General features: G+C 57.9%; 2 protein-coding genes across 2 annotated transcripts in view; one reads left to right on the top strand and one right to left on the bottom strand.

Annotated features, from left to right (window-relative positions):
• Positions 1–230: 230 nt before the first annotated feature.
• On the top strand, positions 231–3920 carry RPL10A (ribosomal protein L10a). The gene is made up of 6 exons (XM_075776104.1): positions 231–343; positions 562–636; positions 755–835; positions 1192–1340; positions 2276–2448; positions 3719–3920. Exons 1-6 carry the CDS (start codon positions 339–341, stop codon positions 3887–3889), a joined length of 654 nt encoding a protein of 217 aa, XP_075632219.1. The 5' UTR covers positions 231–338; the 3' UTR covers positions 3890–3920.
• A 2136-nt stretch (positions 3921–6056) lies between these two features.
• The window catches only part of SCUBE3 (signal peptide, CUB domain and EGF like domain containing 3), a 36602-nt gene continuing 18489 nt past the window's right edge, over positions 6057–24169 (bottom strand). The window contains exons 7-23 of the mRNA XM_075776096.1: positions 21054–21101; positions 17233–17349; positions 15570–15692; positions 13695–13811; positions 12403–12525; positions 11695–11829; positions 11270–11362; positions 11065–11181; positions 10818–10979; positions 10338–10541; positions 10075–10236; positions 9602–9769; positions 9347–9508; positions 8902–9099; positions 8286–8438; positions 8017–8096; positions 6057–7849 (exon numbers count right to left, since the gene is read on the bottom strand). Coding sequence (XP_075632211.1) covers positions 7700–7849; positions 8017–8096; positions 8286–8438; positions 8902–9099; positions 9347–9508; positions 9602–9769; positions 10075–10236; positions 10338–10541; positions 10818–10979; positions 11065–11181; positions 11270–11362; positions 11695–11829; positions 12403–12525; positions 13695–13811; positions 15570–15692; positions 17233–17349; positions 21054–21101 — 2312 coding nt within the window. The 3' untranslated portion in view covers positions 6057–7699. The remainder of the gene's footprint in view (positions 7850–8016; positions 8097–8285; positions 8439–8901; positions 9100–9346; positions 9509–9601; positions 9770–10074; positions 10237–10337; positions 10542–10817; positions 10980–11064; positions 11182–11269; positions 11363–11694; positions 11830–12402; positions 12526–13694; positions 13812–15569; positions 15693–17232; positions 17350–21053; positions 21102–24169) is intronic.

The raw sequence follows: 24169 nt of genomic DNA, 5'->3' as shown, positions 1-24169 counted from the left end.
GCCTCTCCCAGCATGGCGGCTGCAGTGTGCCACACTCCGCCGCTCCCAGCATGGCGGCCGCAGTGTGCCACACTCCGCCGCTCCCAGCATGGCGGCCGCACAGTGCCACACTCCGCCGCTCCCAGCATGGCGGCCGCAGTGTGCCACACTCCGCCCCTCCCAGCATGGCGGCCGCACAGTGCCACACTCCGCCGCTCCCAGCATGGCGGCCGCACAGTGCCACACTCCGCCGCTCCCAGCATGGCGCCGCGCGACGCGACCCAGTCTCGCGAGAGCTCACCCCTATTTATATCGCGCAGGGCGCCGCCCTGCCCTTTCGGTCGCGACCAGCCGCAGCCATGAGGTGCGTTGGGCCCTGCCGCGCCATCCGCCGCCATCCGCGCCCTGCAGGCGGCTGCGGGACCGTCCGGGCCGGTTGGCGGGGGGCGGGCAGCGGGGGGCAGGTGAGGGGGAGCGCGGATGGGCCGCGGTGGGCTCGGGGGCCTGGTCCCCTCCTCCGCGGCCCGCAGAGGGCCCCGGCAGGGTCAGCCCTGAGCCCGCCTTGTCTTCCCCCCCCCGCAGCAGCAAGGTCTCCCGCGACACCCTGTACGAGGCGGTGAAGGAGGTGCTGCAGGGCAGCAAGACCAAGAAGCGCAAGTAAGAGCCCTGTGCCGTGGCGGGACCAGGCGCGTCGCAGGCCCCGGGGCTTGGCCGGGTTTCTCTCCCCGGCCTGGCTGGGCCCTCACCTGCGCCGCTCTCCTCTCCCCTCCCTTAGGTTTGTGGAGACGGTGGAGCTGCAGATCAGCCTGAAGAACTACGACCCGCAGAAAGACAAGCGGTTCTCCGGCACCGTCAGGTTCGGCATCCTCTTGCTCCCACCCAGCCTTCGGCCTGCGCCATCCCCGCTGCCGCTGGGCCCTGCCGCAGGGCAGGCCAGCCGCCACAGCAGGAGGACGCAGCGCTGAACCGCTCGGGTAGTTCAGACCACCCCGGCTAAGCGGGTGCGGCTGGACGGACCCCTACCCTGGGTCTTAAAACATGAGGGGAGGTGTGGGAGGCCCCTGGGCTGTCCCCACCGACCTGCTGGAGAGGGCAGGTTAGAAGCTGTGGAGGAGGATTCCCAGGCTCTGTGGTAAGGTATCTCTGTGATAGCTCCCGTGGAAGCGTGCATGGTGCTGGTGGTTCGTAGTAATTCAGACCTTCTGTCCCCAGGCTGAAGTCAACTCCACGGCCCAAGTTCTCGGTCTGCCTGCTAGGGGACCAGCAGCACTGCGATGAGGCCAAAGCGGTTGACATCCCTCACATGGACATAGAGGCTCTGAAGAAACTCAATAAAAACAAGAAGTTGGTGAAGAAATTGGGTGAGTGGTGGTGTGGATCAGGCGCTGGGTTCCCTGGCTATCTTGGGAGGGCTGGGTAAGCAAGATGGTTTTCCCTGGGCTTGGATTTCCATGTCACAGTTAACTGCAGGGAATAGAAAGTTGACCAGAGTCAGCCTGAAGTACAGAAATCTGTGTAGAAACTACCCAGAACAGCAAACAACCCTTTAGGAGTGCAGAAAATCTGACAGGTGAGCCCACCAGGAGTAATAGTGATTGCTGTAAGGAAGGGATATAGGAAAATTGTTCCTGTCTCCCTGAAAGTTTCGCCTTTAGCTGGTGTTCCTCACTTTACCAGTCAGGGAGCTGGAGCGCAGCAAAAGCTGAGTAAAGCTGGAAGTGAAAGTTTGCTTTAGTCCTTAAAGGAATAGAATGAAAGTTTATTTTCACTTGGTAAGAGAGAAAATCCTTCCCTCCCTGTAAAAAAAAAAAAAAAAAATTTGATTCATATCTTAGGCAGACAAGAAAAACTTCCCACTCAAGCCATAATTAGCTATGGAACCATATGCAATTAGGAAATGACATAGGGTACCACAACTGCTAGCCAAGCCTCTGAGACATGTGATCCACCCACCCACACGTGCACAGGCTGTGGTAGGAGGCTCCTGGTAGGGCTCAGAGTTCAGCATCTGTCATCTGTGCCTCAGCAGAAGGCCATTTTTTCTTCAGAGGAATGAACTGTATACCGTTAGGAGCGTGCTGTCAGGATGCAAAGCTGGCTTCTGGCGGGTTTGGCTGTTAGACTGGAGTAATTTCTAATATAATAATAAAACCAGCTTAGGTTCAGCTAGGGACTCTGAGAATGTCAAAATGCATGTGAGGGAAATGGAGCAGCACAGTCTCAGCTGAACTGTTAGGTTGAAGCTTGGTGTAGGAGCTGAGAGTCCATCCTTACTACGTTGGTTCTCTCCTCACAGCTAAGAAGTACGATGCCTTCCTGGCTTCCGAGTCCTTGATCAAGCAGATTCCTCGAATCCTGGGTCCAGGTCTGAACAAAGCTGGCAAATTCCCTTCTCTCCTCACTCACAATGAGAACCTGGTTGCCAAGGTTGATGAGGTCAAATCTACGATCAAATTTCAGATGAAGAAGGTAAAGCAGGGCTTTTCCTCTCCAAGGCAGTTACATACCTGAGGGTTATTTGTGGCCGGTGGTCACTTGTATGCAGCTGCGATCTGCGCTCTGGGCTGTAGGTGTCCCTCGAGCGTCTTCCTAAAACGGTGGCCAGTGACAATTGCTACACAGAGGCTACCCAGAGCATTCAGCTGCTGGCTGGAAAGGAGTCATCACTTATCTGTGGTTGAAAGATCTTAGAGCAAATTATTAGGAGATGATAGTGATGTTTCATTGCTGAGCACAATCAGTCGTAATTAACGCTTCTTACAGTAAGTGGGTGACACTTGCAGGGTGGGGCCTGTGGGCCAGGCGTGCTCCCGTGGGTCTGTGCATGCAGCACTGCTTTGCCAGAGGCAAGTTTGGGACTTGACTCTGCAAGTGAACTTTGGAGCAGCTCTGTGTGTGTCTGCTCTCGCTGTCAAGATGAGCTGACTCCCTAAAACCAAAATAACCCAGTTCAGGCATTTTAATCTCATGTCAGCGGTCTAAATGTGACTCATGGGTATTACTGAGAATTAACAGCTCTGCTAGCTGAGGTGCATCCTTAGACTCCAGCTGATCTGGGCCTGGGGGCACAACAACTGGGAGGACACAGTAAATGTGATAGTTTGTAAATGCTCGAGCATTTTAAGTAACTGAGCTAATGATGTCCTGACACTTCGCCTGTCAGCTTGCTCGTAAATCCTTTTGTCTTCAGCCCTGGGGAACATCCACTTACAAGCTCCTTGGCGAGGCTGGCAGGCAGAGGCTCTGCCTCTGCATGTGTTGTGTGTGGAAAGAAAGGGCTGGCGTCTGGCGCCCAAAACAAAAAGTGAAGCTGGCACTGTACTTAGCAGTGAAGTTTGGAGCTAATCGTCTGTACTGTGCTGGGTTAGCCACCTAACAAACTGGGTGTGGGAGCGGAGTTAAACCAGTGTCGGTTCAGCCCCGCTCGTTATGCATCCTTCCTGCTGTCCCCATCTCTAAGTCACCTTTGGGGTAGGACAGACCCACCCCAGCTCTCATTCAGAGATGACATCCAGATGCTACCAGCCCCATTTGTGGGTGCCACATGCCAAAGACAATGAGCTCTGGGGAAGCACCCGTGGCTAAACTGGAGAAGTCATCTCCAGCTGACAAGATGAGATAATTTCATACCCTGATGAGTTCAGGTCAGCACTAGGCTGTTCTGTCAGTCACTATAATCTTTGATTTTCCCCACCAAACCTCTACCTGCACGAGTGACCCTGGTGTCCGTGTTCCCCAGGTGCTCTGTCTTGCTGTGGCTGTCGGTCACGTGAAGATGACAGAGGATGAACTTGTCTACAACATCCACCTGGCCATCAACTTCCTGGTGTCCTTGCTGAAGAAGAACTGGCAGAACGTGCGTGCTTTGTACATCAAAAGCACCATGGGGAAACCCCAGCGCCTGTACTAATTAGGTGGCAATAAACTTTTAGGACAGCTTACAGCTGTGTGTTGGGTTGTGTTCCTCCAAAGCTTGTTGCAATGGGATGGGTTTGCTAAAGAGCTGCTTGCTTCCTTGTAGCAAGAAAGGTCTTGAATGCTCTGGTGAGCTGATGGGGACGTGAATTTAAGTGGAACATCAGACTTGTAGGGACCAATGACTGGGGCCAGGGGCTCCTGCCCAGCAGCAGCTCATGAGGACTTGATGAGTGTTTTCCAGCTGGCCCCAGTCACCCACAGGACCCAGGAGGATGGAGGGTGTTGGGGGGTGTGTGGGGTGGGAGCTGCAGCTCAGCCAGAGGATGGGGGCCAAGGTAAGGAGTGCTTGCCATGCTCTCTGCTTCCCTCTGAGCTAGTCCCTGTCCAACTCCGTGTTTGGGCTAAAAATGAGAGATGTGGCAGCTAATTAAGGTATATAAATAAATAGATTGTGTAATGACTAGTGAGCGTATGGAAGTTGTAGGATTTAAGCTTCTGGGGGAAAAAAGCCAACACCCTATGCCCTTGAAAAGCGCTTGTCTTGGCATCTGAGGGAACAAAAAATGAAAATAGCTTTGGGTCCTGCTGTTAGGAACCTTTAAAATAAGTGTCAGAGCCAGTTTCTGAAAGATCAACACAACACCAAGAAATTCCATTTAATAATTAAAAAAGACAATACAAAATGCAAACATTTCTTTTTATAAAGTTCAGATACATTTTTTTTCTTTTAATCAAGTGCAAATAACTTCATGAACTACATCTTTCCCATTACTTTAATCATTTTTGCTGGAGATGGTAAGTTGTGGCCCACTGCAAAAGGCAGATATAAATACTCCAACATGAGAAAAAAAAAAAAGAAAACCCCACCTAACAACCCTTACTTATGTTCACCGTGTCGAAACATTCATTACATCTGAGGTGGCTGATGCAGTTTTCAGCCTTTCAAACCTTTTCTGGGTGGTGGGTGTGGATGGGGGGGGGTACAGGTGGCCTGGTCAACTTTTATTTGGGGACTTAAATATTTGAGATATTTGGTGAAAGGAGGGGTAGGAGATGTTACCAGGTGTCTTTGGCCTTGACAGGAGGACATGCTGCCCTTCCAAAACTGCTTTAGGGGAGCAGAGGTGGTCAGTGCAGTGACAACCGTGACACAGGCTCTGGGAGCTGCAGTCCCAGCAGGGTCAGGGCGACATCAACCCCGCTGTTAAATCACAAAGAATTAATAAACTCCTCTGTGAACATGAATGGCTGCATCGCACCGGGGCCACCACAGTGGGGCTAGGCCTTCCCGGTTTGTTTTTACTTTTGCCACTGTTGTGTTTTATTTTTTATTTTCGTCTAAATAAAAAAGACCCTTTCACTGGTCACTGCTCTGCTGCAACTGCCCCACCGCAATTAAAAAAAAAAAAAAACACCAAAAAACAACCCTGCAAATCCCTACAACAGCTTTTGTGCATCAAAGCAGCTGCTTTCAGACACCAACCAAGTGACAAACAGTTCAGCCCACAGCTGTAGAGCTTCCAAACAGGCTGGGAGCTGGGCGGCAGGAGGGGTAAATCCACAGCTGGGATGAATCAGGACAGACTTTTCCAACCGACACATCGTGGGGACAAACCTCAGCCCCCTTTGCCATGCTCACCCAGCCTGCAGCCCCTAATAGAGCCCAGAAGAAGCTCTCGGGGTGCTGGAGCAACACCGTTTGAGGAGGGAAAACACAGGCGAGCAGCTGCCTCCTGGTTTCGGCAAGGACTGACCTGGGGGAGGACATGCAGAAAAATAAATAATTGTTCATTAGGAGCAAGGCTTGCCCCAGATGTGTTTGAGGGGACAGTGAGAGACAAGCGGGGACAGGAAGGGACTGGCCAACAGGAAAGCTGCAGGCAAGTTGACCACATTTAATCCTGGCAGCTCCAGGTCTTTGAGAGGATGAAGATGGGGAAGAAGGTGCAGGGAGGTGACAGCCAAGAGCTGGTTGCAGGGCTGGAAAGGGAGCAAGGCTTGGGGAGGAGGACGAGGGGTGACCAGTGGCAGTGGTCTCCTGTCCCTGGGGGGTCCTGTCCAGCTGTGTGAAGATGCTGGGGGACAAGCCCTTCTGTGGTGTCCACCTGCCTGTGATCCCCAGCCGTGCCTGTCCGCGAAGCTGGGGGAAGGGAGGTGGCAGTGAAAGGGGGGGTGGCAGCACCCCAAGATCTGTGCCCTGCTCCCCGGGAAGGGGGGGTCCCACAGCATCCCAGCAGGACGAACACACACAGAGGGACGGAGCCAAATGCACCTGATGAGGCTCGGAAGCACAAAGCTTCCCCAGAGCTGGGGAGGGTGCAGCTCTCCATGCCTGGAGAAGAGATTTCAGGGCTGAGCAGAGGGGCAGCTCCCCTCTCCTGCCAGAGTGTGTGTCCCCCTCCCCCAGACCCTGCCTTAGGACCTGCCCCAGCTCTCCCCCACCTCTCTGCTCATCCCTGAGCCCCTGCAGGGAAGCAAAACGGTTTGCAACAAACAAGGGATGAAAGAGTTTTGCAGCCTCCTCGCAATGGGGCTTGAACAACCCTCAAACCATGGCGGATCAGCCCAAAAGCACACAGCCACCTCAGCTGCTCCATCTCCTCCATGGACGGACTGAGATACCTCAAACCCCCTGCAAAAACTCACCCCATCACACACCAGGCAAGAGGCACCATGTCCCCCCTGAACAGCGGTTTTTATCAGGGACAAATGCAGCAGAAAAGGTTGCAAGGTCTGAAAACACCATCGCGCCAGTCAGCGGCAGCCCAGGGCTGGGTTTTTGTTTTTTGTTACAAACGCACATTCTCATTTCTCAGGCAGGTATAAATATTGTCATTTCTAGTAGAAAAAAAAACCAAAACAAAACAAACAAAACCCTTCCCTCTAAATAATATAAAGAAGACTCAAATGATTGCACTTAATACATATGAAAAAGGTAGAAAGGAGGATATCCTAGTGCACAAACATTTACTCCTGCTCTTCACAAAGCTTGCTTTTCCGAGTTACTCTTTGGCAGAGCTTGTAAGAAAGTCTGGTTTCTTGGCACAAGTATCTGGGGTGGGGGGAAAAAAACCCGAACCCGGCTGAAAGTCCTTCTCCTTTGCTCCCTGTTTTCTCGCGTGCAGCCAGACATTGTTCTCCGGGAACGTGGCTTGGCTGTGCTTTCCTCCCAGCACCACCATGGCTCTCCAGTGGGACGGCCACCAGAGCCATCACGGCTGCCGTTTGCTGGTGTGCTTTGCCGATCTCTCCTTTAAACTTTCCTTTTAATCAAGTACGCTTTTCAAAATTCTTTTCCCCCGATCTCTGCAAAGCGATGCTGATACCCATGACTCGGGCACTGCAATAAATATGGCGTTACCTTCTTGTGCTCCTCTGCGAAAGGGCTTGGTGGGGCTGCAGCTGGTGCCAGCCCCATGGGCTGGAAGGACGATGACCCCCCCCGATGTCCCGGGCTGCTGATGGCACCAGAGAATGGGGACAGACCTGGCATAAAGGAAACCAAAGGGAGAACAGAGGCCAGTGAAAGGACCAGCGCTTTGGTTTCCTACAACGAAGAAGATGCTTTGGAAGAGAGGAGCGGCTTCGCCGGCGGCTGGATGAGACTGGAGCATCCCCCCCTGGCCGGGGGCACGGCTCTGCGGGGAGCGGTGGAGAAATCGTGGGGGGATGTCTGTGGGGTGAGAGGTGGCGGTCCTGCCAGAGCCAAGTGGAGGAAGGAGAAAAATCGGAAAGGAGAAGGAAGGGAGAAGAGGGTTTCCTTGGCTGTGGGGCGACCCGGGGGCAGTGGGGGTGCGGAGGGCTATTTGTAAGGCCGGAGGAAGCTGGAGACTTTGGAGCGGAGCAGTTTGATGAAGGAGCGGGGCAGCATCTCCTTGTGTTTCTCCGTGTACTTGAAGTAGTTCTGGGGGTGCGCCAGCACGTCAAAGAAAGCTTTGATGAGCTTTTTGTCCTGTGGGGAAGCCAAGTCGGAGGGAGGGTCACCATCCCACCCTGTGCTCCCCCATGGCGGCTCCAAACCAAAGCCACGAGCACAGGGAAGGCATGGGGGCACACCTGAGGGAAGGATGCTCCTGCATGCCAGCATCCCCCAGAGCCCCAGAGTGGGGACACACTCACCTTGAGGATTTCCTGGTGGTTTTCAGAAGCGTAGAGCCTGCCGTCCCGCACAATGTCCTCCACCAGCTGCTCATAGTCCTCTGCAACACCCAGCCAAAAAATACAGTCAGGGGCACGAGCTGTCACTTGTCCCCAAACCTCTGGTTCCCATCCCCGAGTTCACTCCTCCCAAATACATGGGTGGTGTGAACTGGGGGTGACCTGGGTACCACAGTGGGGAGGGAGGCAGCGGCACGCTGCGATGGCATCCCCTTGCACCCTGCGCTCACCGTCGTAGGTGACGTAGGGGATCTGGAAGCCCCGGGCACTGTTGGCTTCGCTGGTTTTGAAGTTGATCCACAGTTTCCGAGAGCGGGCAGTGAAGGCAATGGGCCTTTCGTAGGTTTGGCATGTCTCGTAGGTGGTAATGGAGGATGGGGAGGCTGTGGGGAAACGGCGAGGGGCTCTGTGATGCTGGATGCCCGTCAGCGGAGCTACCCCCAGCTTTACTGCGCTTAAATGCTCATGGTGAAGGGGGGGCACCAAGTACAGGTATTGTCTGCATTCAGTGAGGCTGACCCCCCCACACACACCCTCACGTTACAGGACGTTGTTAGTCCTTCCTTGCCCTGGAAAGCTCAGAACGGGGTTTTTTACCCCCAAAAAGGAGTGCTGAGAGCCAGGTGTGCAACCCAGCCCATGCTTAGCCCATGCACATTCCCCTGATCCAGCAAGACACCGGGGCAGCAGGGCTATGTCGATTCCCTGGTTCCCCAATTCCCAAAAATCCCTTCATGCCACCCGGGGATGCAGCTTTCTCCCTTTGCACAAGGCAGCTCTGCCGAACCCCAGCCTTTTCCTCCCCTGGCTTCTCCCATGAGCACTGCAGCACGCTCGGTTACCTACAGTTTTTCCGCATGACCAAGACATCGCCGCACTCGTCCTCAGAGGGGAGGAAGATCTCTGGCACCACGATGAGGATCTTGCGCTTGGGCGGTGGGTTGATGTTCCAGGTGCACTCGATGTTGGCAGGGTAATTCCCCGGGTAGTTGGGGGACTCGATGTAGCCCGTGTATTCGCCCAGCTCCCCTCCGCACTGCCGGTCTGCAAGGTGTGGAGAGCTGGTTCAAATGGGAATGAGTGGCATGGGCTCTGGGACAGGGTGGGTTTACTGGGCAAGGGGGGGAAGTTCTCTATTAGCACTGCTCAATGCATACCCCCATGCCTGCTTGCATGCATAAAGCACAGAAATGACCCAAAACTTTCTTTTAAGGGATTTTTAAATAATTTTGAGGAAGGACCCCAGATCACACCATGCCTGTCCCCCTCCATCACACCCCAGCCCACCTACTTTTACACTGGGACACAGAGGTGGAGCCGTCGAAGTCGGTGGTGGTGTTGCCGGGACAGGCGATGCAGTAATTCTGCCGAAAATCGGGCTGGTAGGTGCCCACGGCGCAGCGGATGCAGCGGTGGACGCTCGTGTTGTAGTAATGCCCGGGGGAGCACTGGACTGGGGGTGGTCAGAGAGCAAAGGGGGCAGTGACAGTCACTGGCACAGCCCCACGGGGTGCCCCCCCTCCCCGGGGACCGGGCTCTGACCTACCTTTGGTGTCACAGTCCTGGAAGGAGAGGGCTCCGTCGTGGCGGGTGGTCAGCCCCCCGCCGCAGGGGAAGCAGAGCGCCCGCCCCACCTCGGGCTGGTAGGACCCGCGGGGACACGGCTGGCAGGGCTTGAAGCCATCGGCCGAGTGCTGGCCGGGGGGACACTGACCTGTGGGCACAGGCATTGCTCAGTCCTGGCGTGCCCCGGGCTCTCCCGCCCCATGCTCGGCTCCTCTCCCCCTCCCAGTCTTGGCAGCACTGATAAATCCAGAGTAAGCACTGCCCTTCCCGGGGTCCCCTCTAAATGATAAATGCCCAAAATAACTTCCGTGGGTCCTGGGGATGCTCAGGGCTTTCCCCGCTTCTGGATGGGGGCTGATGACTGATGGTTGAGGGTGCAGCCCTGGGCATGGTGCGTGGACATCCCCGGGGGGTCCCTCCCAGCCCCCCACTGATCCTCCATGCCCCCCTTACCGGTGCAGCCGGTGATGTTGGTGGCTCCCACTGGTCCAAAAGCATCACTGCGGGGACACAGGTCACAGGAGAGCTGTCCTTCCTTCTCCTGGTAGGTGCCGGGAGGGCAGGGGACGCACTGTTCTGTCTGGCCGTGGTAATACGTTCCCTGCGAGCAGCTAACTGAGAGCCGGGGGGGATGTCAGTGATGCGGCGGGGGGGCTGTCACCACCGGAGGGGATGTGGCCGGTCCCCCATCCCGGACACCCCATGACGCTCCTTACCACACTTGCCGCCCAGGCGCTGCTGGCCTGGCCCGCAGCTCTCCTGCCGCTCTGGGGCCACGCTCAGCTTCCTCGCCACCTCGTACTCCATCCCTGCAAAGCGGAGCAGGAACCGCTCCTGGTTGATGGATTTCTTCAGGGCTTTGATGGCTGACTTCAGCTTTTTCTCCACTCTCTGCCGCAGGCAGTGCAGGTTGCAGCTGGCTGAGGGTGCAGGGGAGAATGGGGGTGCAGGGGGAAACAGGGATGCAGTAAGAAGGGAGGGATGGATGGAGAGGGAAACCCAGCAGGATTAAAAACATCTCCCAAATGCTCGGTTGCAAGTGCTGCCCAGCACATCCCAGTCTGGTGCAGGATGAGAACTAGTTCGGCTCTCCTTGCTGCATGGGGATGGCACTGTCCCCTTGGTCCCACCACCGTCCCCCTGGTCCCACCACCCCTGCCTGCACCCAAGACGGGTCGAGCCAGCACCATACCCACCTGTGATCTCCTCTGGCTTGATCTCCGCCTCAAACTCCAGTGTGATGCGCGTCACCTCCTTGTTGGAGGAGTTGCGAGCCCGGCGGCCCTTCCCCTTCTTGGACGAGTCACACTTGAGGTTGACGAAGGCAACCTGGCAGTCAGAGCAAGGCGCCGAATCACCTGAGCGTGGGGGGGACAAGTCAGCACCCTGTCCCTCCTGGGGGGGGGACAAACATCCCTGCCTCCCCCCCCCATCATGCCTCACCTTGCACCCCAGCCTTCCCAGCCTCATCCTGCTTGCCCTTGGCCCGTGGGTGCAGGTGGCACTTGGCATCCTTGATCTTGAAGGAAGCCTTTTGCTTAATTGGCGCAGCGACAGTCTCTAAAAGAAAAGGTGGGTGCTCAACAACCCCGGCGCAGGGCAGCCTGGCTGGTGGGCACGGGGATGGGCACCCCGGGAGCCCCCTTACCGAGGCACTGCTGGCTGCTGTTGGCGGATCTTTGCTGGCCACCCTGCCGCAGGACGGGGGTCCCACAGCTCACTGTGTAGCTGTTGTCAGACTCTGCGGGAAGGAGGAACAGGAGTCGGGGGTGCCAGAGTGGCTGCCCGGTCCCCGCGATGCTCTGCCAGGATGATGCAGCGAGGCATGGCTGCACCATGAGGGGATGATGCCCAGCACCCTGCCGTGGGGATCCTGCACCAGGGACCCGTCCCATGGATCTACACCCAGCAATGAGCCCCCCCCCCCCCCCCAGGCAACCACCTCCCTCCCTCACCCTGGCCACTATTTGGGGATTCTGCCCTCTGGCCATGCTCCTCTCCCCCTCCAGTTTGGGCCACACAGGGTAATGGGGACCTCCCTGCCCATGCCAGCAGCAGCACCGGCACTGGTACCTGGCAGAAAGTGAGCCTTGGAGGCGCAGGTGAGGGCACAGCTGTCCTTCTTGCCTGTCTTGTTGCAGGTGAGGGTGGCCCGCGGTGGCACTGAACCTGGCAGGCATTTCACCAGCTCTGAGGGACACGCTCCGGCTGGTGATGACAAGTGGGGATGCCCGTGGCTGGCACAGTCTGGGAACCTGCGAGGGACCCCTGCACCCTCCCAGGTCATGGGGGAAATCACGGGGGAGGAGAGGGTGCCAGAGCGTGGCATGGAGACCCTGGATGAGCATCCCAAACCCCCCAGCTCCTCCTTGGAGACGTGAGATGTGACTGCTGGGATTTCAATTTTTTTAGGGGTGCAGCCTGTCTGCAGTGAAGGGGAGGCAGTCAGGTACCAGGGCATGGCCAGGGCCATGAAAACATCTCCTTTAGGGATATTTGCTGGTGCAAATGCTCATGACCAGCCCCGAGAATGGTTGAAAAAGCAAAAACATGACCAAGAGCAGAGGGAGCAGGGCAAAACCTTACAGCACTTCCCATCCAGACCCATGAGAGATGGGCATGGGGCCCCAGCCAAAAGCAGCCCTCCCCAGAGCATCCCTGCACTTGGATGTCCCAAACCCCCTGTGCTCCCCCCTGCCCTGACCTTAATCCCAACAGCCCCAAGTGATGGAGGGGCCATGGGGAGCACCCCCAGCCATGGTGTGTCCCGCCCCGGTGTACCTATACAGTCCTTTTTGTTCCAGTGCAGCTTGCAGCCGGCGGGACAGGTACACTGGTAGCTGCCAGGAGTGTTGATACAGCCAAATTTGCAGCCGCCCCGGTTGATGCTGCATTCGTCCACATCTGTGGGGAAGAAGGGAGAGGAGGTGGGCGAGGGGCACCAGGAATCCCCCGGCTCTGACACTGAATCAGTGCATTGTCTCAGGGCTGTGATTTTGGATGGATAAATTGCACGATCCACGCCCAGCTGGAGACGGGGGACGTGCACTGCAGGGCGCTTCCAGCCGTGCCTCCTGCCTGCAGCCACACCAGACCCACGGGGACGAGGGAAACCCCAACTCCCGGTGTCCCCAAGGGCCGGGCGGTGACGGGTGCAGCCCACCCAGGCTGAGCCCAGCCCCGGCCCCGCGGCGGGCTGGGGAGCTGCGGGGGGGCAGAAGACGGAGACGACATGGAAGCACTTAGCAGCCAAATTCAAAAGGCAGCTGCTCGGCAGCTCCGGCCTCTCTCCCCGCAGCGGGGACCCTCCACCCTGGCCTGAAACTGAAGCCGATCCTCCAGGTCTGGCAGGAAGCAGGGGCAGAGGTGGGGAGCGGCCAGGGATGGAGCTGCACCCCAAACACCCCTCCCTGCCCAGCAGCCCCTTCTTGGGAGCATTGGTGGGAGCCAGCAATCCCTCTGCTGCGGGGTCACAGAGAGCATCGTGGCGGCTCCGCGGGCTCACGCCGGCTGCGTATTTTGGGAGCATGAGGAGGGTCGCCTGCCCTCGCTGGCCAGGCAGCGCTGGAGCGCCCGGCCTCGTGCCACCATCTCCCCAGGCCGACAGCACCACTGCCGCGACACGCTCTGGCAACCTCCCCCAAAGCGTGTTTCATCTGCCTCCCTGCTTCCCGGGGCGCCGCACACCCCCGCCCTTGGGAGCTATCTGCCTTGTGAAACTTAAATCAAACCCTTTTGATGTTCCCCTTCCCACCCCATCCCAGCTCCCTGCCAAAAACGCCGGGGATTTCTCCCTCTCTCCCGCTGCAGACAAGTCACAAATTGTTCCTGTCGCTCCGTTTGAAGTTGCAGACACCAGCGTCTGGCTGCGAGCCCTCTCTCTGCCTGGCCCCAGCTCAGGGTATGCAGGGAACCGACCCTCCCCACAAGCCCTTGGGGTGAGCAGTATCCCCAGGGGTCCTGCAGTGACTGTGCCATGGGGCTGCCCCATCCCTGGGCACCCTGTGTGCCTCCCCAGGACCCGAACCCAGCGGGGTGATGGGTTCCTCCTGCCAGCATCCAGCCAGCCCTACCTCCGCAGTGGGTGAGCCCGTACAGTATGTAGCCCTTGTTGCAGAGGCACTGGAAGCTGCCGGGGGTGTTGATGCAGAGGTGGTCGCAGGTCCGGTCGAAGGAGCACTCGTCAATGTCTGGAGGAAAGGCAAGGGGGGAAAGTGAGGGCTGGCAAGGCGGAGGGGCAGCCCCGAGCACAAAGGCTGTCCTCTACCTGCTCCAGCAAGCTGGGGGCTGCACTGGGATTCTCCAGGATCTGGCACCAGGATACTCCAAGACCCTGCACTGGGATGCTCTGAGGATCCAGCACCTGGATGCTCTGAGACCCTTTGCACCCACCCTGCCTGCCTCCAAGCTCCCTCCTTGCCCGGTCCAGCTGCTACTGCATGGGAGCAGCAGCCCACAGCACCAGCATCCCCCCCCCGCCCCAAGCTCCTGCAGCCCCTCTGCGCCACAAACGGGCCAAACAGGGCCAGCACCCTGCCCTTGGCACAGGGTGCCTGTGAGAGCCCCCGGCTGCTGCCCGGCCAGGGCTCTGCCCTGTGCCAGGACGGGATGCTGCGCAGGCAGGTCCTGCGCTGGGGATGGTGCCAGCGATGTCTGCTCAGCCCCGCGGGGCACCTCGCTGGGGCAGGGAGGCCCTGGCTGGGCGGGTGAACCCAATCTGGCGGGTTTGAGCATCATTTCATTGGCTTTATTAAGTTAATTGCTGTGCTCACGTCAAACTCCCAAGAGCGTAGAACCTGGATGGAGATGAAAGCGGTTGCAGCCCCGGAGTGCACCAGCTCCCTCCTTCCCTGGCCGCATGCTTTCAGTAGGCAACATTTGGGCTCACACACACCCACTGTGCTGGTCTTGGTCACGGGCTGTGGGGGGAGAGCCCCGTGCTCCCCTGGGGATGGCCCAGAGACCTTCTGGGTCATTTAAACCTGCTGGGTTTATGTGGGATGCGCAGCAGGATGTCAGGACGGAGAGAAAAAGGTGGGAAAAGCAGCACAGAGCAGCCAGCTCCCTCGGAGTAAGCAGGATGCATCTTCACCCATCCCCTCCTGCCCTCCGACAGACAGGGAAGGAGGAATCCCTTTGGAAAAGCTACCGAAATCCTTGCTCTGCCTCAATGGCTTGCAAACACAGCACATCCAGCCCATGCCGTGGGGCGGCTGGCAGGGGGAGAGAGGCAAGGCAGCACACGTCCTGCTGCTCTTCCCGTCCCCCGTCCCAGCAAAACCACGGTCTCTCTCAAGAGAAAGCAGCCGGTGCGTCAGTGCCTGTGCGTTAGCAGGGAGCTACAGTTGTGCTGCTGCATGATTGCTAGCAAAAACTTTGTGCAATAAAGCAGAGCAGCTTGGGAGAAGGTGGGTGCTGAGCTCAGGATGCCCTTGCAGGACACACGGGATGCTGCTGGGGTCCCCAGTCCCTCTGGCACGGGTGCTCCAGAGCAGAGCGATGGTCCTGGGCTTGGGGCATGCTCGCTGCCAGAGCTGCGGGTGGGGATGCTCCCTGCACCCGGGCAGAGCTGCATCCCAGCCCACAGGGCTGCAGGGAACATTGTGACCATCATCCCAGCCCTGAGTAAGGCTGGAGGATTTCACCTGGCATCTGCCTAACTGCTGGCTTTAGCTCTGCTGCGAGAAGAGCCCAGAAATCCCTAACTCGGGAGCGGGGCTGGGATGACAGCCCAGCTCTGCAGACTAAAGGGCTAAACCCCAGACAAAACCCAAATCCAACACTAATCCCCTGAAAGATGTATGTGGTCCAGAAGAAAGCAAAAAGGAATGAGTAACCGGGCCAGCACTCCTCCAGCAGCAGCTGTGGGAGGGCTGGGAAACCTCGGAGGGCAGGGAGAGGGGATGTGCCCGGGCAGAGCAGGGTGCTGGGGTCCCGCTGCCCCTTACCTTGGCAGTTCCTCTCGTTGATGAGCAGCTTGTAGCCCTTCTTGCAGCTGCACTCGAAGCTGCCCACTGTGTTTCTGCAGATGTGGTCGCAGCCACCGTTGTTCAGCCGGCACTCATCGATGTCTGGCAGGGACAGGCGACACGTGTCACACCCCGGCTGGGATGCTCGACCAGGTGAGCGGGGTCCTCCCCTCCAGACCCCATCCCAACCAGGAGCCAGCAAACAGAGGAAGCTCTTTGGGCTCTGCTGGTCACTGGGGGAACGTGGCTGCTGGTTTTATCTGGGCGCATTTGGGGAGCTGATGCATGACACTGGGGAAGGCCAGGGCTCCTGGGCACAGCTGCCCTTGGAAGTGATGCAAAACGTTTAATTTCTGCAGGTCTCAGCATCCCCCGGAGCACAGCCAGGAGCCAGGGCCTCCAAAAGAGCCTCGCAGCCTGGGGGAAAGCACCAGACCAGAGTCCACGGAGTCTCAGGTTTGGGCTGGGGACTAGGAGCAGCAGGAAGAACGCCTAAGCTGGGAGGGGAAACCCCCTCCTTCAAAACCAGCTGCTCAGCAAAATACATACTATTCAACCCCCGCCTCTCTGCTTGCCACCTCCTTCCTGCCATAAACAAAGCTAAAAATGATGATGCACAATAACTGCAAAGAGCCCCAGCAACCTGAAAAGAGGCCAGGACTTGGTTTTTCGGTTGAGGTTTTTTTTGCTTTTTCCACTAATCACAAAATTTACTGCTAGGAAATGACCTGTAAAATGGAAGGAGACCAGGAAGAGGCGGCTGCCTTCCCTGTCCCTCCATCCCCCAGCTGCCAGTGCCGGGGCAGGAGCTCTGCCTCTCTGGGGCTGGGACTCCGTTTTTATGACTGCGAGGGAACGAGCTGTAAACCAGCCCGCAGCCGTAATAAAACCCCCAGACACAGGGGAGGTGGCTCCGGGTTATTGCACGTTCCTGGAAACTGCAGAATTGGGGGGTACTCTGATAAAATAACAGGGAACAGGGGGGTTCTGGAAGCAGTCAGTAGGTAGACAGGCAGCCGGCAGCGGGACCGGCTTTCCTTTCAACCGAGGTCAAGTTCCCCGAGCTGCCGAAAGACACAACGCAGGCGCCGGCCAGCCCTGGGGTCGCGGCGTCCCCTTGCCCAGGGAGGGGACAGGTTTGGGTGGCCGGGGTGACCGGTCTGGACTGCTCCCCCGGCAGAGGCAGGTGGATGGGGACGTCGGTGGGAGCGCGCAGAGGCGCGTGGCATCCCAAGGCATCCTCCCGCACGTGGGACACAGTGCTTGGGCCTGGCCAGACGGTGACCACAGAGGGACTCGCGTACCCCAAATGCCCAGAGCGGGTGCGGATTTCCCGCGCACCCAGCCCCGACCCATGGCAGCTCCCGCAGGAGAAACTGAGGCAGTGGGGCGCAGTGAGGCGAGACGGGACCCTCCAGCCCCACAAGTGCCATGCCTCCGACTTGACCTGACCCTCTTTTCCTCCTCTCCATAGGCTTCCTGGGGCCGAGCACAGCACCTTTAGCAAGACCCCTCTCCCCACCCCCACATTGCTGTGGGTGACATTAAGCTGAGCTAAAACTGAGGCACCAAGGACTAAGGGGGGGTCTGGGGCACCCCAGGGTGCGCAGTGAACACCCCAGCCCCGCTCGCACCCACCTACCTTTGCACGTCTTCCTGTCCGACTGGAGCATGAAGCCCATGGGGCAGCTGCAGTGCACGCCCGTCGCCGCGTCGTGACACTTGCTGTCACAGCCCCCGTTGTTCACAGCACACGTCTCTGCACGGGGAGGAGAGAGAGTGGCCGAGGTGAGGGACTAGTGTCTAAAAGGCTGGGGGGGGTGTCACACCACCCAGGTGTCCCCATGCCGCAGCCTGGGAGAGGCAGTGGGTGCAAACCTCTCTGCAGAGCCCACCAAAACCGCCCTTGGCTTTTCACGTAGCCACAACAAGGTCATGGAGCCCCCGAATTAATAAACACCCCAGATACAGAGCACGACAGCTGGGGGGAGGTAAGGCATTAACACTTGGTAATCCTGCAGCATCTTCCGCCTCTGCCGACAACCTGGTGCTTGTTGCCTTTCCCATCACCCTGCCAGGCACCTGGGTGCTGCCCTTCCCCGGGGATTCTGGAACTGAAATAAGGGCATGTGTGATTCACCCCAGGCTGCAGGCAGCGCTAGGGCAGGAAAAAAGCACCCAGATTTCCTGGTTCACCGTCCAAACCCCTGTGCAACACTCCTGCCTTCCACCAACCTGCTCTTATATACTGGGTATCTGCATTTGAGGCAGAGAGGGGAGTGGAAACAGCCCCAGCCCCTCATTAGAGGATGCTTTATTAATTGCAGGCAGGGAACAGAGCACTGCCCAGCAATCCTGGGGAGGTCTGATTTGGGGGTGCAGGCAGGGATGTGCAGGGAGGGAGAGCTGCTGCCTGTTGTGAAATAACCGACATTCAGGGTGCTGGGAAAAGCGGAGGTGGTTCAACAGAGGCTCTTTGCTCCCGAAACGCATCGGCTTTTCAGCTGACAGAAGGAAAAGTGGCTCTGTGGGATTAATCCTGCCACGCTCAGCCCCCATGCTGGCACTGGGGCCGCTTGTCCCCCAGAAACAGGGTCTGGTGGAGCCCAGCTTTGGCAGGTCCACTGAGGAGGAATCCATTTTCCAAGTGACAAAGTCACAGCCCTTGATGTGCAAAACGCATCCAGAGCCGGGTGTCTCTGGGGGTGCCCAGGCTGCAGCTCCGCGGGGATGCAGGTGCACAGCCCCGGTCCCGCTGTGGGATGACGGGGGGTCCCGACCCCCTCGCTGCCACCACCGCCGCTGAGCAGCAAAGCCACGGGTGACCCCGCGCTGCCAGTCCCTAACCGTCACCCGCCGCTCGGGCACGCCAGCCGGTCCAATGTCGTAGGCTAATTTGGGAGATGCTTCGTATAATTAGAACCCACACACAGAGGCAGGCAGCATCAGTGGAAAAAAAATCCAATTAAAAAAAAATGCTAATTGTTTCAGTATTATCAAAGTCAGCTGTTGCTGGTAGGACTAGAAGGGACACTAATTTAAATGAAGCATTTTCAGCTTGACAGCTTCCCTGTGAGATCAATCCTCAATTTCGGTCCTAACCACCAGAACAATGGTTTGAAGTGCATTAAGTTGTTCACAAAGGATAATAAAATATTCCTTTTAGAAGGCTGGCTGCTTGGATAAATGAGACATTTGGGCTTCAAGGAACCCAAGATGAAAATGCCTTGAAGAAATTCCTTGGAAAGAGCAAATCCCAGGTTCTCCCGCCCTTTGTGAGCGCCGCATGGGACAGGAATGAGTGAACCATCCAGCCATTTGCCGCAGGGTGAGGGAGCCGGGATGGCTCTGTGCTCGTCTTACCACTGCTATTTTTATGATGTCCCATAATAAGAGAACAAAAGGGACCATTTTATGAAATTAATAGCCAGCACAATTACAAAACCTAATGGCAAGGGAGGGATTTCTGCAGATAGTATTCTTCCAGCCAGGTCCTTGTGCCGCATGCAGCCCGGCCGTGCCAGGATCGTCCCCCCTGCGCGGTACCGGGGTGAAGAGCACGGTGCGGGCAACACCGCGCCGAAGGGAAACCTTCTGGAAGCCCAATGAATTATTTAATGCCAGCCTTTGTTCCAGGAGCTGATGCAGAAGCAGCCCAGGGAGGATTAATTTAACAGGGTTGCCGCTGGGATGAGACGAAGGGCTTGGTGCGGATGCTGCTTTCGGTGGGACCAACGAGCTGGAGAAGCAGCTGCACAGAGGAGGATGGGGCTCTCCGGGGAGTGAGGTGCCCTGGGCACACTTCGCCATGCTCACAGCCTCCTCCAGCACTGCGACACCCATGTCCCCTCCAAGCCCCTTTGCACCCTCGGTGATTTCGGCTGAGATGTAAAGCAAGCCCTACCCGCCATCCCATGCAGGATGTGGCCGGTGCCTGGGGCACGCGTGGGGTGGGAGCAGAGCCAGCACAGCTGGAGCACCACTGCAAACCCCTTTGCAAAATGAGGACCCTCTCCTAGGCTTGCAAAAAGCTTTTGCAAACAGGCTGGGGGCTGCCAGGGTACCTGCGAGGCAGCGGGGGTCAGGCAGCACGGGGCTGGGCGCTGGGGGCTGCTCGGGAGCGGGGCCCCCGGGAGAGCGGCATTGTTCAGCGATGCCGGCAGCCCGGGGGCTGCTCCCAGCCTGGCGCGAGCTGGCGTGACTCACCCAACCACACAGGGCTTTGGCGAGGGCCTCCATCGCTCGGGGAGGGAGAAGACAAAGCAGCTTGCGCGCACACACACACACACAAATGCTCTTTACCACCCTCCTCCATCCCAGCCCCGGTCTTGCATCTCGACTGCCGTGCCATAGAAATCCTCGCCCTGCTCGGCACCCTTTACCGTGCTGGCCATCACCGGGGACCGACCGAGCCCCTGCCCGTGCCCTGCAGCACCCTGCCTGCACACGCTCCGGCTTCGCCTCCACCTGCCAGGAAGCGGCAGTTGCGATCCCACGAGCCTAAGGAGATAATCATGCCGTAATCGGGCAGATTACAGCCGGTTGGGTGGAGCACAGTGACGGCACGGAGCTGGGGGTCCCCCCTTCTCCTACCCCTGGGCGAAAGGCTCCGCAGACCCCTCTGAAAGCCACGGTCGTACTCCCTGCCGTCGGTGAGCCGTGCACCCACAGGTCCTCCTGGATGTGCCAGGAGTTTGCATGCACCCAGCACATCCATGAACAAGATGCCCCGCCGCAGGCAAGTTGCTGCCCTGTCAGACTGCCTCAGTTTCCTTGTCGGTGGAGCAGAGGAATCACCTTACCTTTGTGAAGGGCTTAGACACCTGACGGGGAGGGGGCGGTTTGCAAAGAAATCCTTGGGGAAGCAGCCGAGGTGTCCGGCCCAATAAAAGGTCATTGCAGCTCTGCAGTGTGCTGCAGCTCTGGGCAGGTTCCTCTGAGCATGGTCAGGCTGAACCCCAGGACCCCCCCGAATGTGCCCGTGCCCGCAGAGGGGACTGTCTGCAGGCGGGTGGGCTCTGCGAGGGGGTAACTTTGGGAATGCACAGTGCAGAAACGGGCATGAGCATCCCCCTCCCCATCACGCAGTCGCCGGCAGACCGCTGCTGGCTCCTTGTGAGCTTGCTTGGCAGTGGTGGAGGGGGACAACTATTGCCACAGGCACTGGAAAGTGGATTATCACCCCCTGCACCAGGCTGGATCGACCAAAGCAACGCGAGAGCCCCTGCCTCATGCAAGCACAGCCAGGGGAGGGTTTCTTTCTCTGTCCCCAAAAGCAAAGTCCGCTTGCAGCCCGAGGCCAGGCTTGCTCTGCGGGTTTTAAAAGCAGTGGTGGGGGACAGGGTTAGTGAGGCATGCGGTTAGCGTGACAGCTCAGCCCCCCGAGCCCGGTTATGATCTCGAGATGAGAGACCATCTACAGTTAGACCCCTTCGTAGAGATAGAGAGAACAAAAATATTTACCATTAGAAAACGTCTCAAGGATAACGTGTTGCTGGAAGTGTCTCTCCCCTGTTTAACATTATAAAAAAGTGATTTAGAAACAGTGTCCAGCAAGGAGCTCGGTTGGTGTCACACATCAAAGGGTTCAACTCTGCTGCCTTTCCAGCCTGGTGGAAATTGTCCCTTTGGGTTTTTTCTCCCTCCCTCCTCCCAAAAGAGCCAAACCCGGAGGTTTGGGGCTGGTGCTATCAACTCCTCCATCACACTATCCAAAGCATCCCGTGTCCCGCAGCCTCTCCGAACCCCCTCCAGTTTCACGCCCTGTGTTGGGCTGCGCGGAGCCCTGTGCGAGAGGGAGGAAGCGCGTTACAAAGGAGTGTTAGTGCAGCCCATTAGTTTGGGGAATCGGGTCCTTGTTGGAGCAAAACAGCACGTGCTGGGGTGGGTTGCAATCCCTGAGAGGAGCTGTATGGACACTGCGCGCCCACGGGCTTCGGGAAGGCGACCGGTGGTACTTGCACCACTTAGATTTAGCAGCCAAGCCAGTGGTGAGCCCAAATTCTAGGTGTGCTTGTGCTGCTCAGCCTCACCCATGCATTGGTGCACCCGGGGGCTGGGAGCCCCGGCAAGCCCCAGCACAGCCCCGGGGTGCTGAGTAACCTGAGGGAGCGTATGGGAGCCTGGGGGGTCACGAAAAGCCAAGAATGGGCTGAGAGCAGCCTGGGCAAAGCCACAGACCCCAAAATCAGTGCTAAAACACCCATGGATCGTTTCTGGGGACTGCCTCAAAAAATTAGTCTGAGCTTTACCCTGCAAAGGAAACTGCCTGGCACCACCCATACATGGCTGGCAGATATCCCTCCTTCATCCCAGTCATTTTGGGAAGGGGACAAGGCACTCCAGCACTTCTTTTTTGCTCCCATGTGGGGACAGAGCCCCATGGCAATGCTGGACCGAAGCCGGAGAGCCCCCGGGTGAGCACAGGGCTGGGGTGCTTGGGGCACGTGGAGCCCATCAGCCATGGGACCGAGCGGAGACGACTCTGCATCCCTGCTTAATGAGAAACAACGCCGGGTCCATGTGGAGGGGAGGACAGGGAAGGGGACAAGAGGGGAAACGCAGCCCCCCGGCTGTGCCTGTGCTGTCCCAGGAGGCTCAGGCTGAGGGCAAGGATTCGGCAGCCGGGACACGGGGTGCCGAGGCTCTGCAGAGACCGCGTCCTCCTCGGGGAGGCTGATGTGTGCAGAGGAACGTACACGGCATGCCCATGGCCACCTGTCTCGCGTCCCCGTGCCCTGCTTTCCCCTTCCCAGAGCCCTCCTGTGTCTCGGTCCCTTCGCTCTGGTGTGCCCAGCATTGACCCGGCAGCGGGGTCCAGCGCAGCCCCTGCTCCCGGCACTGCCGGCTTCACAAAGCTGGGGAGCACCGGCGATGCCGCCACAAACTGCCTGGGCACGGGTCAGGAAATCGGCCATAAAACTTGAGCTGGGTTTAGTTTCCTTCTCCAGCTAATCACATTTCCTCCCCATCCACCACCTCCCGCTCCGCTGGTGCTTGCCACAAGCGGGGGAATGGCGATAGCCTCGCTGCACCCCAAATATCAGCGGGAGGGAGCTGCAATGATGCCCTGGCTTGCAAATCTTCCTGGAAAGCCAAAATCTACAGCAACCGCAACAGCCCAGTTTGCATCTCCCTGTGGACACTGCACCCTAGGCTGCTGGAGGGCGATTTTATGTGCTTTTTTAAAAAAAAAAAAAAAAAAAAAAAAAGACTGCTTTTCGAGCATAAGTATAAATATATAAGGTCATCAGCCTCCCCTCCCGGCTCCCCCTCCCCCTCGAGCCTGCAGACATGTTGGGAGCCATTAGGGCTGGCCCCGCTTCGCTCAGAGGCATGTTATTCATTATCTGCATTTTTAAAAGCAGCAATAAAAAGCGGAAAAATGAAAAACACCGGCCGTGGCCTAATGAAACTGTCATTCAAAGGGGCTGATCGTGCTTCCTGCCGTGTGGTGTGATCTGAAGGGAACCTGGACCAGGGGCCTGTCCCGGCAGCCCATCAAACGCACCGCGTACAATTTCAAAGCCCATGGCCCGGGGAGCGAGTTTGCGTTTCCCCTCACTGGAAACTTTATTCCCCTTGAAATGATGAAATATTTCAGAGGAAATGGGGAAGGGGCGGCGGAGGGAGCACTGGGGAGGGGGGGGAGGGCTGTTTGCTGAGCCCCCGCTGTAAAACAAGAAAGGGTGGTTATAAATATCTGAGCAGGTACCTCGGCCGTAAATCTGCCGGCTGGGCATCCCCGCGGGGCGGCTGCCGGCTCCCAGCGACCGGAGCACAATCCCGCAGTGTTCCCGCAGTGGGGCTGGGGGGCCAGGAATCCCCTGGGGGATGCGGGCAGACCCCTTCCTGCAGAGAGGGGGTTGCACACCCGAAAGGGCAGTGGTGGGTTTTGGGCTGGTGCTGCTCCTAAAATCCTCCAGCCAACGGACCCTTCTCGAGCATCCCCTAAATCACAAGGTGCTTCAGAGAGCTGCTCCCCCACCCGCTGCACCCAGCAGGTCAGGAGCATCGCTCCGGTGCCAAACCTCCCCGAGTCCTTGCACCAACACAGACACCACACGCGCAGGGACCTCCGTCCGGGAGGAACGCACCAGCCGACACATCCCGCGGTCCCAAAGTCCCCGTCGGAAGAGCGTTCCCCACCCCACGGGAGGGTCCTCAGTGGCTGGGGTGGGCTGCAGCAGCCACGGGAGCAAACACAAGGACGGGAGGGACAAGGGGCCATGAGCACAGGAGGGACTGGAATTAATCCTGGCAGCGGGCTGGGTGACAGCGGTGATGTCAAGGTAGCGGGCGGCCGAGCTGACAGGCAGGAGGGATTTTCAGGGGGCTCAGCGCTGAGCATCCCTCGAGCCAGCAGGGAGCAGCCGGGGGTTTGGGGGGGCTCCTCTGCCGCTCACCCTGAGGATGGAGCCATCTTTGGAAAGCGCAGAGGGTTTTCTGTTCAGGCACAGCGGGGACACGGGGAGCCAAAACTTTTCTCTTGCTTTCAATTCCTTTTTCTTTTTTATTTTGCAATAAGAACTCCAATGTCTAGAGCAATTTGTGGACTTAATCACTCCCTGAATGTAACA

The sequence above is a fragment of the Balearica regulorum genome, chromosome 25 (genome assembly GCF_011004875.1).
Source record: "Balearica regulorum gibbericeps isolate bBalReg1 chromosome 25, bBalReg1.pri, whole genome shotgun sequence".
Lineage (NCBI taxonomy): Eukaryota > Metazoa > Chordata > Aves > Gruiformes > Gruidae > Balearica > Balearica regulorum.
Note: the sequence above shows the minus strand (reverse complement) of the source record. Positions and strands in the feature narration are given on the sequence as shown.

Bases quoted from the DNA above. Each gene is read 5' to 3' on its own strand.
- RPL10A (XM_075776104.1), top strand. The intron at 637-754 runs GTAAGAGCCCTG...CCCCTCCCTTAG, and splicing joins AGCAAGACCAAGAAGCGCAA to GTTTGTGGAGACGGTGGAGC. The intron at 836-1,191 runs GTTCGGCATCCT...TTCTGTCCCCAG, and splicing joins CGGTTCTCCGGCACCGTCAG to GCTGAAGTCAACTCCACGGC.